The 21,829-nt window shown below is 42.9% G+C and overlaps 1 protein-coding gene across 5 annotated transcripts in view; it reads left to right on the forward strand.

Annotated features, from left to right (window-relative positions):
* Window positions 1-21,829, forward strand: part of EFL1 (elongation factor like GTPase 1) — a 987,271-nt gene that overhangs the window by 27,081 nt on the left and 938,361 nt on the right. For all 5 annotated transcript variants that reach the window (XM_085644294.1, XM_085644291.1, XM_085644292.1 and 2 more), the window contains exons 2-3: window positions 13,692-13,792; window positions 14,949-15,016. In XM_085644294.1, coding sequence (XP_085500420.1) covers window positions 13,702-13,792; window positions 14,949-15,016 — 159 coding nt within the window. In that variant the 5' untranslated portion in view covers window positions 13,692-13,701. The remainder of the gene's footprint in view (window positions 1-13,691; window positions 13,793-14,948; window positions 15,017-21,829) is intronic.

The following is a 21,829-nucleotide window of genomic DNA, read 5'->3' on the forward strand; positions in this document are numbered from 1 at the left end:
CTCCACAAACATCACTTTTTGCTTAATTTACTGAGGATCCAGTCCTTATGGCTGACATGATCGCAAATATATTATTACGTAGTCATTGTTAACATGAATTCTGTGACCTGCACACTGATCAGATCTCCTCGGTATGAGCCACATGCATTAAATTATTTGCAGGCCAGAAGAATGAGACCATTAAACTGCTGCATTAAGGTTTAGAAGAGACTTAAGTCATAGTTGGAGGTAGTTCTGAAACGTCTTCTGTATTAAAGATTTGCTCTGCCTTTTACTTGCTTGTCTACAACACCAAATAATAAATTTGCACATTTCTGTGTAATGGAGTGCAAGTGCTATTTGTTTGGTGGATTAGTACTGACAAATGGGATCTTGGTGGTACCACAATGCACCTGTCCGTTGTTTGGATCGTGATTTAGTAGGGTTCTGTCGGGTAGAACTACTTGATATGGAGTGGTCTCGAGTCAGCTATTATAATGTCACGATGACATGACAAATTCAATAAAAATTAGTCTTGCCTAAGCCCACTGCTAAAACAGACATATTCAGGGTTCAGTTAAGGTGACTTGAAACCAAGCTTTGGGTTGTAATGTTTAGGATCCTGATCACAATTATTATCAGTAACACTTTGCTGCTTCGCTACTTATGCACCTTCCTGGAGCGCCTTGCACCATAATTTATTCGCTGCCTGTGACTTGAGTGTCTCTGTTTTGGACAATGCCTGCTGACCTTGTTGATAGCATGTCTACAGCGTACTGAAGATATTCCTTGTTGGAGGCGCAGCGTATTGAAGGTATACCCTTTTGGAGGCATCTTCGTGCTCAGGGGAACGAGGTTCCCTCTGCTCTTGCCTCTCCAAGGCTCCGGTCCTCCCTCTCCCCCCCCGCGTAGCTGGTCTCTTCCGGCCTCCTCTGTGTCTCTGTAAAGACAAAGGCAAGGACAGTTCTTTGTACTGTGGAGAAACAGGGGAATATCCGGGCAGGATGCATGTGCCTACTGTTACAGCCAGATGCCTGTCCATTGTCTTCCACCGAGGCCTGAATATTACAATGCTCAAACACTAAAGAGCGCCAACAGTAGAGGACTTCCCTGACGAATTCAACCATTAAACTCGAGCTGTTTCCAACTATCAATTCAGTCATCGTTTGATCCATTTGCATTGTTAATTGATACAGGGGTTAGCATTATTTTATTTGTAGAATGTCTTGCACGTGAAAGGGAAATGCTCGAAAATGTCTGCTACTATTTTCTAAAGTGCATTACTGTGATTAGTAAAGTGATAATAATACAGGCATACATTCACTGTTGTAATATTTTATTTTGAAGAGGGTTCTTCCCATAACGAGGAATTGCTGCACTAATACACGGATACACCACTTTCTTCGATTTGCACCTGTGTTGCTGTTGCACTTTCATTTGATAGTGCAGACTTACCCCACAATTCACCTGGGTAGGGTGAGGCAGGAGCTTTGAAACCGGAATAGTGTCCACATTTTGCAGTGTCATGAGATTACCTGTGCTAGTTTGTTTGTAGGTTTTGAGGAGCTTGTTTTTATCCCATGTAACTAATTGAACGAACTGACGAAGTGTCCCCTGGAAACCCTTCATGCTGTACAAATCGATACAATACATTGTTTGAGGTAAAAGGCAGTTAATTGGACGTGAAGCAGATAGACCATGTTGAGATTGTATTGATGTACAGCACGATTCACAATGATTCGGTCTCCTAAGGACAAGAGGTGTCTTACATGCTCACTGTTGGTGGACTCTGTTGCAAGACATGCCACACTATGCTGCAATCATTGTTGATTGAACCTTAATTATCTACTGGCGGTCGCCAGTAGATAGTTATTGTTAGGACCGAGTTCCCATAGGAAATCTGAAAATTCTATTTTGAATAACTTTGGCGCCGGTTGACTTATCTTCGTGAAATTTTCAAAACTAATGGGGCGCTCTGCTCAGCTCCTACCCTGAAAGTCTCGGGGTGATTCGTCAAGCGGGGGCTGAGAAAAAAGGGGGGTCCCATGCATTATTCCATAGGACCTTTAGTCAAAGTTACAGCCCGAACGGCTGAACAGAATTACTTGAAATTTGGCAAAGAGGTAGTCCTCAGGTCAGGCATGTGCCTTTTGCTTAAATGGTGTAAATCTGTTCAGTAGTTCCTGAGAGAATGAAAAGTAAAATCACATATATATCTGGGCGGAGCCTAACCACACATCTCATCGTGAGATCTGATTGGCTGTCAGCACTTCATCCAAGAAGTGTTGGCAGCCATCTTGGGACCAATATACATGATAGCACCTCATTAAAAAGCATTGCAGTTAATAGAAGGTTTTAAGACTTTAGTTACATTATAAATCATTTGTTGATGGTACCATACTCATTTTAGGAATTGTGTGTGTTCTAAGGTGATTCTACCATGTGAAAAAGCCTTCTGCTGTGATATCATGAATCCTGTTTGAGAGAAAACTATTTTCTCATGCTTTTCCCACAGAGGTTTGGAAGGTGATCTATAAGCTAACTGAGAGCATATTTTCTGTAAATTCACATTATCTTTCTCAGTCATGTGAGAATGAAGTCTGACATTCTCAGTAAAACATCTACATCCAACAAGGGCAGAGACTGTCAGTTGATTCCTTTGTGTTCTACTGCAGCTTCCCAGAGTGTTCTAAAGAACAACTAGAGCGCTAACAGTCTTACTTATGACAAAAGTATGGCACACCTGAAGCCATCTTGATTGGAATAAAGTGGTAACACTTAAAACATTTAATTTACAAAGGAACAACATTAGGGGGTTCATTTTGCCATAGAAATTATGGCACATTTTGACTTCTCAAATCCTCTTCTATTTCATAAACAAATTCTGACATGCAGACTGAAACATGCACTTTGAATACCAGCAGCAGACTTCCCTGGTGAGCAGTAGCTTTACTACAGTGATCTAATGAGCAACTAGAGTGCTAACATTCAGAATTTATGGCAAATGTGTGAAATATCTGAATACCTTCTTGATGGAATCAAAGTAAAAAACTGAAAGCATTTCCTACTGAGGAGTCTGCAGTATATGAGGAAACTTCATAACAAATAAATCTCCCAAGATGGCCACCTGACGCAAAAGAGCCTAAATGCAGCACAACTATCACCCAGATGTAGCCCACATGTAGCCCAATGACCAGTGTGCAAAACACTTATTTTTTGTGTATTTGCAGTTTTATATAGTGCAGACTTGTCAGGTATTGGATTGCTTTACATGAGCATTGGTTACATCACACAAGATCAAATTCATTTTGGTTGTAGACATGGGGAGATTAAGTGATTTGACCACAATCACAGAATGTTGAGCTGAAGCAGAAACTCCAACCTGGTTCCCAAGTTGCAAAGTCTGCAGCTCTGGAAGTAGCACCACATCCTCTCGCCGAGGTGCAACATTTAATCAAGTGGTCAACTGGATAAAAAAACATAAAGATTACAAATAATTTAAAAGTTCTTTGTCGCTATTTGAAAACTCATAAAATATGTCCTCATTTTAGTTTTTTAGAGCACTAACCATAATTCTGATGCAAATAAGACCCTCTCATATATGTAATTTCTAAAGGAAATACTCTAGGTATTACAGTTTTGATTACATCAAGATGACGTCAGGCGTTCCACACTTTTGTAATAAATATAGAATGTTAGCAATCTAGTTGTTCATTGGGATACTGTTGAGAGGCAGAGGCCAGGGGCACGGACTCTGAAAATTGAAGGCAGGTAGGAGAGTGCAGAGGCAACAATTTGACCACACTGGGCAGGCAGGAAGGGCAGTGGCAGCACAACAGAGCATGGAGGGCAGTGGAAAGGGGGGCAGGGGCAACAAACCAACAATACAGGACTGGCAAGAGAGGCTGTGGCAATATAATAGACCATTGTGGGCAGAAGGAAGAGGCAGTGGTAGTACAACCATACATGCCAACAGACCCGTTTCAGCCAGGAAACGTCCAATGTTTTTAAGCTCAAATGGGCTTTATTTGATCTGTCTCCTGTCTACAATCTCCTCTTTTTCAATGTAACTCAAAGGGGAAAATCAGTACCCCAGTTTTTTTTCAAAATCTCCCTCTAATCAAGTTCAAAATGTTCGCAAGTATGGTACATTGGATCATGGTAGGCAGTAGGAATTGGGGTAGGGACATGGACTCGGATAACAGAGGACAGGAGTGACATGGAGAGGAGCACCAAACTGACCCTACAGGGCAGGCATCAGGGTTTGCAGCAGCACAATACACCACACAGCGCATGCGGGACAGGAGTGCAGCACAACAATCCATAGAAAGCAATAGGGAGGGGACAGGACCATGCACATGGACAACAGAGAACAGATGGGGAAGAGGCAATGGTAGCTAGCTGACTATATTGGACAGACAGGAGAGAAAGCTGCAGCATAACAGACCATAAAGGGCAGGAGGGACGGATCAGGGGCATTACAATGGAACAGACAAGCCAGGAGGGAGGGAATAGGGGGTCTGCACATGGAAACAGAGGGCTGGGGGCAAGGTGGCAGGGCAGGAGCAGCAAGATGACCATGGAGGTCAGGCAGGATGGGCACTAGAAACAAGACACACCATGGGGAGCAACAATGAGACTATGGTGGCATACACACAGACCATGGAGGGAAGGTGGGAGGGGGTCAGGGGCAGCTAGCTGACCACACAGGGAAGGTGGGAGGGGCCATGGTAGCACAGAAGACCATGCATGGCAAGCGGAAGTGTTAGTGGCAGCACAATGGCTGTGATGGGCAAGAAGGAGGGTGCAGGGGCATGCACAAAGGACCATGGAGGATAGAAGGGAGGGTCAGGACCTGGGCACAGACAAGAGAGTTCAGGGGAAGGGGCCTCACAACAGACCGCGCGGGGCAGGCAGGAGGAGCAGTTGCAGCACAACAGATCAGGGAGGGCAGAAGGGTGTGGCAATAAAATGGACCATGGAGGACAGGAGGAAGGGGATAGGGGCATGGCATGTGGACAGGCAGGGTGGAGGTGGCAGGGACAGGTTACAGTCATCTGACAATGCTAGGCAGGTGGGAGGGGAGTGGCAGCTCAACAGAACACTCAGAGTAGATAGGAGTGGCAGGTCCATGGAACATGGTGGGCAAAAAGGATGGAGCAGGGGCATGCACAAAGACATCGGAGGGCAGGGGGAAGGAGAATAGGGGCAGCAAGCTAAGCACAGAGGCTGAGCAGGAGGTCAATGATGGGCCATATAATTGGACAATGGAGGGCAGGAGGAGTGGTCTGGTACATCATGCTAAATGGAGGGCAGTGGCAGCACATCAGACCATGCATGGCAGGAGGGAGGAGGCTAGTCCATTGATTCAGACAACAGAGGATAGGGAGGAGGTGGATGGGGCAGCAAGCTAACTGTTCAGAGAAGGTGGGTATTAGGAACTTTATTGTTTTTAAAATGTGTGTCTGTGCGAACTACTTAAAATATGAACAAGTATGCAGCATAATCTCACTTTTATTCAGGAAGAAGAGGACGTTTGTGACTGTGACTCCGGGCTCACTTGGCAGAAACACCCCCTGACCCTCCACCCCCATCGCAAAATGTAATGCCCGTGAAAAGGGTAGGTGGACGCAGTGTTATATAGAACATAGTCCTGAGAGCACGATTGAAAATGAAAACTAGATGTAGTATATGGTCTAAACTATGCACCAAAAAGTGTGATATAAGATGAACCGGGGCGTGAAATATAATATGCAATACATTGTGCGCAATGACAGATTCATTGGAGAGCGAGAGATAGCACAGGCACTAGCGCGTGCTATGCGATATGCGCCTTGGAGTGTAATATGCACAGTGCAGTGTTGTGTAACATAACTAGTCTCTAAAGTTGTAATATAAAATATGTGCTGGGGAGTGTAACGTGGCATATGCACTGTGACAAAGATATGGATCCCAGATTGTAATAAGTATGGCATAGCGCTGTGCATTATAACATACACATCGAGGAAGGCACGTTAGATGGGACATTATAACCCGTGCGAAGGCAAGTGTGGCATGACATATTCACGGGGTGGTGTTACAGTGCACATGGGCTAGAGAGTGTCATAGCATACTCACTAGCTGGTGGAATACAACACAGAGGTGTGAGGCAATCGGCGGGCACTGGTGGGTGTAACTCAGCATTGGGCTCAGCCAGGAGCACGCTGTGACTCTCAAGTGAGGTTCGTCTCCTTTCCAGAGAGTAAAATAAAAAGTATTACACATCCGGCGGTGGATGTGTTTTTTATTAACCGTGAGGGGGTTTCTTGCATAGTTTGGTCGAATTTTTGTCGAATCCCCTTTGAATGGCTTGGTGTGCGTGTATATTAAATGTGCCCGTCAATAGCTACCCAATGTTTGTATAAATAAACGACAAGGGTGTCTACTTGGAGCGTACCCACCGGCGGGGGCGCCGGGATTAGGCACGGTAGGGCGTCAGACACGTCAGAGCTTCACTAGCGGTGTAAATACATTCCATGTGGATTCATTCTATGCATAGTCGCCTTTTGATGAATATCACGCAAATCGTCATGGTGATAGGTACATACGGTTTGTCCAGCATGTCCTAGGTGTTTCTATAAATATATATATTTTTAAAATAATAAAAAACAAAGGCCGGCCCCGGGGGGTGGGGTCCCCGGAGCCATAAGTGGCCTGAGGAGGGGGGCAACGCAGCCCCCTCCTAAAGAATTTAAATTAAAAAAAGGCCATGACCCAGGGGTTGGGGTCCCCGGGGCCGATTAAGGCCTTGCGAGGGCCAAATGTATTTTTTTCAACAAAAAAAATTCGGGTGCAGGCCCTGGGGGATGGGGCCCCCAGGGCCAGTAAATTAGAAAAATAAGGGGGGCCACACAGCCCTCCTTCTTAAAAAAATAAAAGACCGGCATCGCGCTGGAGGCCACGCCCCCTCCTTACAGCACTCTGCAAACGCGCCCCCTGGCCAGTTGTAAGTTGGGGAATTAATTCCCCTTCAATACCGAGGGTCCCTGAGGGCCAACTAGCCCAACAGGTATCTCCAGTGTGCGCCAGGGAGCTGCGTTGCAGACAGGTGTTCTGAGGCCACGCCTCTTTTTACACCTCTATGCAACGCAGCTCTGTGGCGCTTACTGGAGGTACCTAGTGGGCTAGTTTGACCCTAGGGACCCTTAGGATTCAAGGGGACTTAATCTCTCAACTTAGAACGGCCACAGGGCGCGTTTACACAGTGGTGAAGGGAGGGGACGGGCCTGAGGTGACGTGTGCAAACACGCCCTGTGGCGTGTTTTAAGTTGGGGAAATAATTCCCTTTAAATCCTGAGGGACCCTGGGGGCCAACTAGCCCACCAGGTGCTTCCAGAAAGTGCCACTGCTCTGCGTTGCAGAGAGGTGGTGCAGGCCGTGCCCCTTTTTACACCTCTCTGCAATGGCGCTTACTGGACGTCCCTAGTGGGCTATTTTGCTCCTAGGGATCCTCAGGATTCAAGGGGACTTAATCTCCCAACTTAAAAAACGGCCACAGGGCATGTTTACACAGTGGGGAAGGAAGGGGACGGGGCCTGAGGTGACGTGTGCAAACACGCCCTATGGCGCGTTTTAAGTTGGGGAAATAATTCCCCTTCAATCCTGAGGGCCCCTGGGGGCTAACTAGCCCACCAGGTGCTTCCAGTAAGCGCCACTGAGCTGCGTTGCAGAGAGGTGGTCCAGGCCGTGCCACTTTTTACACCTCTCTGCAACGCAGCTCTGTGGCGCATACTGGAGGTACCTAGTGGGCTAGTTGGACCCTAGGGACCCTCAGGATTCAAATTAACTTAATCTCCCAACTAAAAACGGCCACAGGGCGTGTTTACACAGTGGTGAAGAGAGGGGACGGGGCCTGAGTTAACGTGTGCAAACAAGCCCTGTGGCGCGTTTTAAGTTGGGGAAATAATTCCCCTTCAATCCTGAGGGACCCTGGGGGCCAACTAGCCCACCAGGTGCTTCCTTTTTATTTTTTAAAGTTTTTATTTGTAAACAGGCTGACAAGTAAAGCATACATTAATACATGTATTTGCAGACATAAAAAAAATATATATCATGGATTATGGCAATCTTTCAACACAGGACCAGAATACAGAGCTATGGAAACGGGTTTATAAAAAAAAAAAAAAGGGAAGGAAAAGGGGAGGGGGAGTGTTTGACAGTACTAAACAGATGAAGGTAGCCGCGTTATTCCATAAAGGTTCCCCAATTCTTTTCATGTTTGCTCAAAGAACGTATCCCTCTTAAGTTTGCTAATGCTAACTCCATCGAGTGAATCTCAGTTACCAGTGCCTACCAATCCCATACCGTGGGTGAATCAGAACAGGTCCAAGTTCTGGCCAAAGTTAATTTAGCACAGGACATAAGAATTGAGGCCAGGGCGGCCTGTGGGAAGGAAATGGGATAGATATCTAACAAAACCGATGCATCAGTGAATGAGGGTAGCTGAATAAACTTGACTTTTAGGACCTTCTGGATGTCCCCCCAAAAGACCTTAAGAGTAGGACAGGAGAACAACATATGTACCAGATCAGCGGCATCGGCAGAGCATTTAGGGCATTTTGTTCGATCGCTATAGGAATTATTAGAGGACCATTTAGAGATTATTTCGGGCGTATAGTATAGCATACAACTCGTTCTGAACTGTTGAAGCCTTAAACTAGATGAACGTACCCGCTTATTAATATTTGACAGGGAACACTCTATCTCTCTCGATGTGATATTTGAGCCTAATAGCCTACCCCACTTATCAGCTAGTTTAGAACAATCGTTTGATTTAAAACTAATTAGGAGGCTGTAGGTGTCACTTATTACTGATTTGTTTTTTAAAGAATATAGGCAGGTCCATATATCGCTATCTGAGACCTCCAGAAGTTGTTTTTTGTTAATCAAATAGTCGTGCATCTGTAAATGTTTGTACCTCGTAGTTTCGGGAAGATCATATAACAATTTAAGAGTGTTAAAGTCTAAGAACCCATGCGTGCCATATAGATCCCCTAAGACACTAATACCTAACCTAGACCAGCTATGAGCAATGTTGTCGTTAAAGATTCCCGGAAGACCCGGGTTGCCCCACAGCAGCAGCTTTGAGTGGAAAAAAGTAGTTTTACAGAAGGTTAATATATGGTGCCCCAAATCTTTATTAGGTCTCTAACAGTCTTAAATTTGACTCTTTTGAAGTAGTTAGGATCGTTAGCTCGTAGCAAAAACATATTTGAGTCATGTTTTAACATAAAAGAGTGAAAGAAAAGTGCTCCTCCTCTGTTTAGTAAAGAACGAATACGCAAAACAAAAGCAGACCAAAAATACAACTTAAAATCAGGAAAGTTAAGCCCTCCCATATTCGTATAGTTTTTCAAAAGATTCAGCGACCTTCTCGCTTTTTTATAGCCCCAAATAAATCGACTAAGTGCGCCGTCTAATTGTTTAAAAAACATATTGTTTAAAGCCAATGGAATGGATCGAAATAGATACACAAATTTAGGCAATATCTTCATCTTAATTAGATTAATTCTTCCAATTAAGTTCAAGGGTAGTCTATGCCATTTTTTTAATAGTAGAATAGTAGATTTGGTTAATTCGTTGTAATTTATATTATTGATTTCCTGAATTTTGGCCGTTAATTTAACGCCTAAATATGTAGCACTTTTGCAGATCTCGGGAACCACAGAGACTGGAGTATAGTTAGCAATAACCTGGGTCTTTTGTAGGTTGAGTTTATACCCAGAGACGCTCCCAAATTTACCGGCCTCAGAGACAATACCTTGTAATGCCTCCACAATATCTTGTGAGTAGACCGCGATGTCATCGGCATATGCTGTTATTTTTAGCACTTGTGTGCCGGACCTAAAAGGTACGATTTGGGTTTGGGACTGAAGAGCAAACAAAAAAGGTTCCAACGAAAGGGCAAATAAAAGAGGTGATAGAGGGCATCCCTGACGGGTGCCACGTAATATTGAAAAATCTGGAGAGGTCAGGCCCCCATAACAGGTACAGGCCTGTTGGATTATCATACAGAGCCTGTATGCCCCGCAAAAATTGCCCCCCAAACCCCATTTTAGACAAGACACACCAGAGATAGTCCCACCCCACTCGGTCAAAGGCCTTTTCAGCATCTAATAAGATCATGCCGAGTGGGGTTGACTCTATCTCTGCTACATCAAATGCCGTAATAGCCATATTTACATGCATTGTAGTGTCTCTCCCGGTTATGAACCCGTGTTCCTGTGGATTAATGATTTTGGGCAAAATAGGAGACAATCTTGATGCCAGAATTTTTGCAAATATTTTTGCGTCAGTGTTTATCAAAGATATGGGTCATTATGACCCTCTCTCCTCCTTTGGTTTGTCTTTCTTTAAGAAAAAAATTATTTTCGCCCTATTCCAAGATTTGGGAGCTTTTCGGTTGAGCCCAACAAATTGCAATACCTTCAAAAGCAGAGATTCCAATTCGGCTAGACACACTTTATATATCTCCAAAGGTATTGAATCCTCCCCCGCCGCTTTCCCTACGGGTAGTAGGGATATAGCCTGATGTAATTCTGCCATGGTTATGTTATCAGACAGTGAGTCCGTTCCTGAGATGACCTGCAAATTTGTTATGTGTTTATCCACATAATCCCGAATTATATCTAGATTAGGTATACTTTCTGGGGTGTATAATTTTCTATAATAATCGGCAAATTGTTCTACTATGTCCAATGGCTGATTGTATATTTTATTGTCGTCCCCCCGGATACTTGCGATCAGAGTGCGAGCTCTGTCCTCAGCGACTTTATAGGCCAAAATGTTACCAATTTTATCCCCAGCCTCATATTGTGCTGTTTTAAATTTATGAATGCTAGTGCTACTCTTCTGGATGAACTTTGTTTTTACTTCGTTTTTTAGAAGTCCAAGTTTAAGGCCTATTTCTGTAATCGTTGGTGAGTTTAATCGGAGTGCAGAAGCCAGCAATTCTTCTTGAGTAATTATTTTGGAAATCAGCAAGGCATTGCACTTTATGCGTTCCAAATTTTGTCTGATCGTATAGGCCTGAGTAAAACCCCTAATACTTGCTTTGCAAGCATCCCATACCATGCTGCATGCAGCTGAATCCATATTAATATCTATAAATTCTATAAGGTGCAATTTAAGCTGCGTCACATACTGTAAGTCTGAAATCAAGTGTCTAGGAAAAGAGAATGGTCTAGGCAAAGTCCTAGTGTGTGGTGTAGTAATTATAAGAATTATTGCGTTGTGATCCGAAGAGATTCGGGGGCATAAAACCATGGTGCTGATCTTTAGTAAGTTATCGCTTATTAGTGCCATATCCAATCTTGAGCACAGTTTATGGGGTGCTGAATAATATGTGTAACCCGGTAATTTTGGGTATAAGTATCGCCATGCTGAGGGCCCCTGGGGGCCAACTAGCCCACCAGGTGCTTCCAGTAAGCACCACAGAGCTGCGTTGCAGAGAGGTGGTCTAGGCCGTGCCCCTTTCACATCTCTCTGCAACTCAGCTCTGTGGCGCTTACTGGAGGTACCTAGTGGTCTAGTTGGACCCTAGGGACCCTCAGGATTCAAGCGGACTTAATCTCCCAACTTGAAACGGCCACAGGGCGTCTTTACACAGTGGGGAAGTGAGGGGACGGGGCCTGAGGTGACGTGTGCAAACACGCCCTGTGGCGCGTTTTAAGAGGTAGTTTTAATCCCCTGCCCTATTATATACTCGGGGCTTACAGAGGAGGTTATGCTGATCACAGGGGGACCCCAACGCATAGTGTTCCCTAGTGTATGTAGGTGTTTTCACTGTTTTCTGAGTGTCTTTTAACATAGCACTGGCTCTAGGACTGGTTAGTCAGACTCAGTTACCACCAGTATCCGTCTGAAAAAGTTGAGGGTACAGGATGATTTTGCAACAAGGCTCCTTTCTGCTCTTCTGTTTGTTCTTTCTGCACGTTATCCTTCTTCCTGCACTTTTCTTCGTCTTTGAGGACTTCTGTTGCTTCTTTCTGCATTTTTTTTTTCTTTCTGTGCGTTTTTTCTTCTTTCTTCACATGTCCTATCTCTGTTGGCATAGTTAGAAATTAGCATTTAAAAAACCTTTAAAATTCACTGAAAAAACCATAGGTTTCAGGCATGTTATAGTTCGGAATTAGCATTTAAAAAACCTTAGAAATTCACTGAAAAAACCATAGGTTTCAGGGGCGTTATAGTTAGCTGGACTTTTCACTAGTACAAAACCATTGAAATTTCCAAGTTATAGTTAGTTCCGCTAACTATAACTCGCGCGCCCGCAATGCACTGCTGATGACGTCACATATTACATCACTCATGACATGGTCAGTGACATCACTCATGACATCACTGATGACATCTCAAATGACATCACTAATGACATCACTGATGACATCATCCTTGTGATAGAGTGGCAGACCTCCTCTTCCCCTAATATAACCTTTGATACACACATTCAAAAATAGAAACTACAATGTTCAAAACAATGGACATACCAATACCAGTTACAACAACCTATTCAGTAATTCTAAAATCCACATACACATCCACTCATTCACCAACAGTCCTATACAGTCACTCATACATGTACTCACTCATCATATGTACTCACACACCTATACATCCTGTTACACAACGCCACTCATCCATAGAGTTACTCACACACATAGTCGCTCATGCTAATAAAGAATCAAACATCCATTTACTTGCATATACAGTTATACACACACCACCACACTTACTTCTACAGAAACTTACACATACTTAGTCTTTTAAACAATCACTTATAGAAACACATATTTATTCATACAGGAACTCTTTCAATCTCTCACTCTCACATATACTCACTTATATACACCAATAGTCACATATACTAGTTTAAAACATATGTAGTTACTCATAAAGACACTATTGAGACAGTCTATCACTCACTAACACACCCATGCACACACTCATCCACCCATACAGTCCTGCACACATGCTGTCTTCAACACATACAAACAGTGAGTCACTCATTCATGCACCTATGCACTACGTAATACCCCCCCACCGAACCATACAGACACTCAGACACCCATACTGATACTCAAAAAACCAACTAATAACCTATATAGACACTCATGTAGCTACTCACCAACCCATGCAGCCACTTATACACAAAGTGAGAGATTGATACAGATATTTACACATTTAAACATTACTCACTAAGCCATGTATTCACTAAGATACACTTAATCAGTCAGTTATACAATCAATTTTTCAAAAACAAATCATCCATTTAGACACTTATATACCCATTCATTCTTCCATCGACCTTGAGATATACATATATAAAACATATGTAATTTTCAGAAAAACACACATTCACTGGATGATGTCATCAGTGATGTCATTTGAGATGTCATCAGTGATGTCATGAGTGATGTCACTGACCATGTCATGAGTGATGTAATATGTGACGTCATCAGCAGTGCATTGCGGGCGCGCGAGTTATAGTTAGCTGAACTAACTATAACGGAGGAATTTCAATGGTTTTGTACGAGTGAAAAGTCCAGCTAACTATAACGCCCATGAAACCTATGTTTTTTTCAGTGAATAACGATATATATATATATATATATATATATATTTTTTTTTTTAAACATGCATTTAACTTTTAAATATTCTCTTCTCTTCTACAGAAAATGCACAATGGGTGTCACCAATCTGGAAAAAATAATTGCCTTACAGAAAAATACAGTCAACATCCGAAATATCTGTATATTAGCACATGTGGACCATGGTAAGAACTTTCTACAAAGGACAATTCGGATGAGTGTCATGGTGATCATCTTCTATTTTAAATATTTTGCTGATTTATTAACAGGGCGGTGAAGACCAAATTGTACGGCGGGTTTGACAAAATAGTGAAACAAGAAAAGGCAAATGATGTGGCATAATGCAACACATTGTGTCATTGCTGCAGGCAATGCTACCCCCTCCTTACGCTCGCAGACGGCTAAAAAACATAAACCTTAACAAAAACAATAGCTCTCACATTTCTGAGACCTAGTGGCTATGCCAATGCTTGCAGGTTAACAGTGTCTGGGCAAAGATTTCAGGCCATTATCACTGGTTTACCACCCAGATACGGCACAGAAAGTGGACCACTCAACCTTTCCAAAGGGCCTTCACTGTGCGGCAGTGCACTTTGCAGCATTTTTACTAACTTTTTATCCATTTAAAGTAGAATTTCTTTTTTTATCTACAGATTGTGCAGTATTGATGGATTATGTGGAAAATTCGGCAGAATCCTTAATTTTATGGAAATCGTTGTAGCCATAACATTCACATAATTCTAGTGGCTCTGTTTATTATAGTTTACCAATTCTCAAATGTGTCCCATTGAGAGATAATCAGATTTCAGATCTCTAAAAGTGAGTGTCGGATTGCACAGTATTACAGTTTACATTTCTCCATTTTATCATTTTTCCTGTCTTGCCAAGGACTTGAAAAAAAATCTTACACAATTAATTTTTTTTTAGAAATGATGCTCTATTTTTTGATTTGTGCCTAATGGACTTAAAACATGTGCAACTACATCAGCTGACATAAACTCACCCAGGTCGCACAAATATAACTTTAAATACCCTCAGGCAAATGTGATCAGCCGTCATATACACACCACGTAAATAAAATTACCACCAACAATACTTCTGTGCATAAGGGTGGAGTTAAATGATGTTTGTCTTGATACTACAATCACTAGCTTTAAAAATGTACCACCTCATATTTTGGTTTACAAGTATGCAATCATTTATTCACTAGAGTATACTTTTTTTTAAGTACCAATGTTGTAAAACATTGTAGTGCAACTGTTTTCAATATGCAAAGTATTTCTATTATTTGCTAAATTGATAGATTTTTTTATTTAATAATTGTTTCCCTTTCTTTTGTAGGAAAAACCACTTTGGCTGACTGTCTCATAGCTAGCAACGGGATAATCTCCACACGACTAGCCGGAAGGGTAAGATGATGACTCATCTTTTTAATTCTGGCAGCGCAAAAGATCTTATGTCATTAACATGAGCAGAACATGACTTTTGGTCCACCTCCTTCAGTTATTAGTTGCATCGGGCTAGCCTCCTTGAGCCGTTATGTGTTTGAAGTGTATTTCACATTTGGATCAACCCGCAAGGTCATTGCGCAGTCATGATTGGTTAATAGTAGTCAATATATGGCATTGCAGGTCACATTGCTCTTGCCTTCTGCTCTCTCACAAGTTGCAATTGCTGCCAGCATGTGAACCCATCCCCCAGTAGTCATGCAAGTTGCCAGCCTAATGTGGTGATTTTTGTTGGTTTGCTGTCTTTCTGCGACCGAGGAACCCCATTGGGATGTGTATATAAGATATCTCCTTATTTAATATGACTGCCACATCATGATGTTGAAGCACAAAGTGTTTTTGTTTGACCTCTATTTGTTTTGTCATGTAATTATGACTTCTCTTTTCTGCATTTAATCCATCCACTCATTCAACCATTCACTTATCCAACTCATTGTTAGATTTACCCCCCCCCCCAGCTGTCCAACATGCACACTTACTAATCAGTAAAGACCCACATTCATTAATATAACTGTCAAATCTATTGCCTTGCAAATGCTTGTTTGTTATTTCTATCTGAGGCAGCATTGTACTTATTAGTGTGTTACATGATCTTTGTTGTTCATGTCCACTTTTAACACCTCCCACCCCCTGTCTACCACGAACTTCTCCCCCTGGATAGTAAAAGTCTATTTATAAATATTGATTTATAACTCAAAATCTTAAAATTTTTCCTAAACCATCTATTCAGGGTTTCCAACAAAATCGCTCCCAAAACAAAAAAGTTTATAGAACCATGTAGCATGTCTCATAGTCAAACAACTGAATCACGAACCCACTAGACCCAGCAACGAGTACTGATGCTGATCAGAAAAGAACACCGCTTGGAACCGTCCTTATGTTTTTGCTAGGCCTCAGCACAGCCTACCTTTCGAAGACCCTACAGTCTGGCTTACAGCTTGCATTCAGACCCCTCTCTTCCGCTAATCGAAACAATCAGATACAAGCACTTCCGTGAAAGATCCTTTGTGATCTCCCTTCCAAAACACAAAGGGCTTCAGGCAGTCTTTCTGAGGTTTTGCAGAGGATTGGTAATGGTCTTTAGTTCAACCTCGTTTCCTACTAAACTGAGTACCTCCAACGCCCAGCAGATGTCTAAGAACAACCAGGCTTGTGCACAAACCAGAAGAACGTTTCGTTTTTTCAAAAGCTTTGTAATTTAAAAAATATGTTGCTAAAAGAGGCGATTGAAGGACTGGATCTTCTCGACTACTTTTAAATATTTGCTGACCCCAATTCAGCACATATCCAGTTTTTCTTGCTTGTTCCTCACTTCTTACTCCCTTCCCTCCTTCTTCCAGAAAGTCTCATTGAGTGTTTTCCATTGGCAAAGAAACCCATAGGGAACTACTCGGAATTGATTCCTTTCCCACTACCTTGGTTGCAATTTTGCAGGATCCTCAGTTACACGGTATAACATGGAGCACATCTGGTCTTGCTCTGTGTTTCCTCCTAAGTAAAACATTTAATGAAGCAGGAAGTTTGAAGTTGGATCCAAGGACCAACGATTTACTGTAACAGATTTTATTTTGTCAGTATAAAAGGATGCTGGTGATTTATGGAACCACATCCGAAAGACAAAGCTAAGTAAGGGAGTTCTGTTTTGGTAGTTAGCATTGACTTCTTGACTGTGTGCAGTGTACTTCAATTGAGGGTGCATTGTCTCAATTAAGATTGTTTTCAAGAAAAATGCTTTTATATTTTAATGACGATTTAGGGAAATCAAGGTTTTCTGTCACATCCGTAGGTTCTGTAGCACTAACACTCTGCTCATGCTGTTGAATTATGTCAGCCCTTTTGAACACTGGGTTAAAACAGTTTTGTGTTGCTTTTCTTTTGAGCTGGTGCTTTTGTCCAAACAACTTGATTCCGTTGTTTGAACAGATGCATTTAACTTGTGCATATGGCATTTCCTGATGCTAAATCATTGCCGGGAACTGTAACACGCTGAAAGGACTAGTCAGTGGAACCCTGTGACACCTAAATACAGCACATCAAGCAGGTTGGTGTGACCGTTCTAGCAGTCAATCTGGTTGGCTAAACCATTTTTAAAGTTGTTTGACCATATAAAAAATCAATAATGGCACTACATTTCCAAGTGTATAAAGTAGTGCAAAAAGTGACATTGCACCATTCGGAATGAATATTAAAAAATACCTGCAAGAAAAGAACATACAATTCCATCTACAAAACATATAGGAAACCCATTCTCCCTGGAGCCAAAACTAAGTTACATAAAATCAGAAACCTGTATGGTCAACCTTGCTCCTCTTCCCCATACCAGCTCAATACCCAGTACAACTTATCCATGGTAGATTATAATCCTCTTTACAAGGCAACTTCTTAAAATGGAGCCCTAGTGCCGGTCAGAAATTAGATTATTAATGAGGCTCCAGTAGACCCCTACCAGTTTTTATAAACACAATCTGATTAGGCCAGAACATAGCTCTTAAATCATGTTTGCACAACCCTTGATAGCAATTGCATAAGCAGCAGGCACCCCGCAGACAAGTGTGTGAAAAAATTAAATTACTTAGTTCCACTTTTCTTCAGCTGGTGGAAAAGTCTTTTGGTCACTGTTGCAGCGCACAGGTCCTCAGGGCAGGCTTCTAGATCTCAAGCCAGCCAGATTCTGCAGGGTCCAGTCCTCCATGATCAGCTGCACCCTCTTAGAGTTCTTCTTTCTGTGTTCCCGTAGCAGGCAAAGAGAAGATGAGCCATCTGACCAAGAGCAGTTCCAGTCTCTGGGTGACACTAGGAGTTGTAAAATCTAAAATATAACTCTCCTGGCTTTTCTTTCATCATGAAAGGCTTGGCCCATTAGCATTAGAGTGCCCAGGGCTCTACGTGTTCCTTCACACAAACTTCCTGACCAGGCTGGTACTCCACCTGAATCACCTTCTGATCATACCACTTTTCATCACCTGATTTGGTTGTTTTACTTCACCAACTCGACCATCTTTGATCTTACATAATTCACCAAGTCTTGTGCTGTTTTCTTAGGAGGTCTCTCCTATTCTCACAAGACATGGTGGGTCCACTTGCAGGGTTCCCAAACACACTTACAAAGGGACTGAAGCCCACTCTCTACTATGGAACCTCCCTGTAGGCAAATGGTCATTTCGACTTAAGGACCCACTTACGGCAAAGAAAATCCTCTAGGCCCATCGTCTTGCTTTCAGTCTCAAGGACTATTGAGCCTTCTTTTATAATGCAGGGCTGCCTAATTTGGGTGTAGTCTTCCCAGGTCCAGAAATGTTCTGTGGAGCTGGTGGTAAGTTCCAATCTTATGCTGCTCACTAGGCAATTATTTGAGAATTTTTCCCACCCTCTCCTCTTTTTCCCACCCTAAGTCAAAGATGGCACACCACCTCTACTACAATGGTCCGTGGCTCTCTGTGAACCACTCCCCCCAATTTAGATGAGTTAATTTCCCTCTGTCAGGGTCAAAACTGGGTTTCCCTCCTACTGGGGCAGAGCCTGAGGGTCTTAAAGGGCCTTGGGAATGCATCTCCAACTAAAAAGAAGTGGCAACTTGTTTTCAGTACCCCTGCATTCCTAGGTCCACAGTCCGAGCCATTGCCCTCTGAAGGACAGCATTGTTGGCTCCAGAGAGGAATTTGTATTGAGCTTTTGAGTTGAATGGCAAAAGTAATTCAACGCTAGTTTTGGCTCAGGGAGCACAAAGCACATTAAATAGATTTTGCTCGAATTTTCCCAGGTGGCCTTAAAAGTTAAGGATTTTTATTCTACGTAGACCTGTGTGACAACAATGTCTTCATGGTCAGCAGCACTGAAGCCTTCCAGCGTAGACCGAACATGCTGATCGTCCTTTGGAAGGTGGCAGGAGCACCTTCAACATAAAAGGCATTACTTTAAACTAAAGGTATCCCTCTGGAGTAGAGAATGCTGACCTCTCCTTTGCTCCTTCTGTTAGTGCAATCTGCAAATACCTTGAAGTTGATTCACAAGTGCTGAGAAACGGGGCAACCCTGAACTGAGCAGTGAGGTCTTCAGCTCTTGGTATGGAGTGGGTGTAGGTCTGTGTCTGCGGTGCATCTCAGTTTTTGGGTCTGCCCTTATGGAGTAACTTTTAGCAAGGATATTTCTGACCTGCCTTGCTGGGTTTTTATCCTGTTGACAGACAGGTGCATGGAAGAATTCTTGTGGGTCGCAAGATCTACAAGATAAGTTAACTCACTTTGTGAGTTGTAGGTTGTTAATATATAATATAATAATTCCTGCTGCTTGCAAGGACCAGGATCACTTGTATAAATAATTCCAAGAACTGGGTAGCCTATCCAAACAGAATTTCCCCAGTTTTACAGTCCTGTAAATAGTGAAGAAGTAATTACAAAACTTCAATATAGCATCCTGTTCTTGAACTGCTGCAAAGTGTGTGCTAATTGAGAGTAAAAGGAAGTCTGATGGGCAGTACATTGAGGAAGTGTGAAGAAAGGACACCAGTGACTTGAAGAGGTGTAGATGCTTAGCATCCCAGCATGCATTGTACTGGTAATTGCTCAGAGACCATTCTTTTTCCGACCTATGAGAGTGGGACCTATTAACCGTAAGTGCTGTTTTTGACCAATTTCCCAAAAATACCCATATGCACCCATAAGCCCATTCACGGATCATGAGGGGAAAAGACAGTGTGGCAGACTAGAACATGTGACTGACAAGGGGCGGGCAGAAAAGGCCTCTAGAGATGGTTCCCTTTCTGCTGCACCTAAGTCCTGAGCTCCTACGGACTCCAAAAGGAGGAGGTCAGGGGAAAAACGCCCCAGAAAGGATGAAAAATGGAGGCAAATCCACTTTTGACACTTGCTGTCTTGCCCTGTTTAGGTCAAGGAGATCAACTTCAGTCAGCGGTGTGGCACCAACTTGTTCTTTGTCAGGAGCTGAATCTCTCAACGATAATGCGGAGGCACCATCATTCGGCGTCTGGAGGATTTGCCGTGTTGAACTCCCATTGCTTGATGTTATGCCACTCAATGTTGTGATCTCTGCAGAAAAGAACTTTACAATTGAATCAGCCTTTGCCACAGTGACAGTCGATATAGAGATGCTACACCAGATAAACCTTGTGAGTTGCTTTGTCACTTACAGGTTCAATAGTAGAAAAAGGCTTGATTGTCTCAGGATTTGACACCAGCACCTTGTGGTCTTTTATTTTTCAGGGTTCTACCAGAGAACCCAGCGCAAACTTCTGTAAAGCTTTTGAACCTGCATCATCCTGTAACACTGAGGCTGATGATCTCCAGACAGGTTGCTACAGTATTCAGTTTCTCAGCTGTCTGCCCTCAGCCTGCCTTTTCTTTGCATGAAGGGAATAAAGAAAAGCCAGGCATGATTTCCTGTGTGGGAACCCACAGTAGCCTGCTTCATAAAACTGATAGGTACTCTGGTGAGATAACAAAGAAATGTCTTGGTTGAGTAGTCTGCTAGGCCTGCTGCTATAGTGAAGCTTCAAAGCACAAGAGGGGCTGGGAAGGCAAGGTGAAGAGAATGATGGATTTAGGCTTGCATTTCCAGTGGTTCCTGAGATCACTGGTCACCAAATCAGTTTGCGCAGGATCCTTGTTTTTTTTCATGAAAGGGAATTAATATAAGTGGCCTTGTAGTAGGTGGACCTGACTTTTTGCTGCTAACATTTGTGACATTTTGAAAGCTTCAAACTTAATTTACAGAGTTTTAGCTGTAGTTGCAAAAACCTGTGGTAAATCAGTTGGTGACTGGGTAGATTGTTTGAGTAGGGGACATCACCCCACTTCGGCTAGGTTTGCTATATCTGATGGCGTTTGAGATCAAAGCTTTTAATTCATCCTAGCATAATTCACATGGTTAGGTTTTCTGCCTGCCGTAAGCAGGTTATGACCTGGACAGATACACCTACCCAGAAAGAAGCAGTTGGAGACCGTGCTTGGCCTGTTAGCCACTGGAACCAAGCTTTGTGATATAGAACACAACTGCAATTCCGAAAATGTAGGGAGAGTATCCAGACCACAAATCTACATGGTGTGCAACATAAAAGGAGACAAGACTTTTTTACTTCAAGTGAGAGTGAATGGATATGCTCCTTCCTCACAGGGGTAACACAGCGAGTCAGACTCCCACCCTACACATCAAAGCTGAAGGATATGATCTACGAAGTCCCTCAAGGAGCATCTCGGCCTCAGTGTGCAATATATTCATTGCACCACTCACCAGGGTGATCAGATCTCAGGGCATCTCCAACATTCCCTACACTGATGACAGCCAGCTCATCCTCTCAATGTCCGACAAGTCCTCTGTGACCAAATCCATCTTCACCAAATGCATGATCTGCGTAGCGGATTGGATGAAAATCAACTCCCTGAAACTCAGTTCTGACACTGCGAAAGTGCTGATTTTCAGGAACAAGAATTCCCCCTCTGATATCACCTGATGGCCATCACAGCTTGATCCAACACCTATACCCTCTAAACACTCAAGAAACCTGGGAATCATCCTAGACAACAAACTCAAGATGGCCTGACAGGTGAACACAGTAAACCTCTCGTGCTTTCAAATACTATGCATCCTCAGGAAAATCTTCAACTGGATCCTGACGAATATAAGTCGTACCATCACTCAAGCCCTAGTCACTAGAAGACTAGACTACTGCACCGCACTCTATGCTGGATTCTCAAGCCA

The sequence above is a fragment of the Triturus cristatus genome, chromosome 3_1 (assembly GCF_964204655.1).
Source record: "Triturus cristatus chromosome 3_1, aTriCri1.1, whole genome shotgun sequence".
Lineage (NCBI taxonomy): Eukaryota > Metazoa > Chordata > Amphibia > Caudata > Salamandridae > Triturus > Triturus cristatus.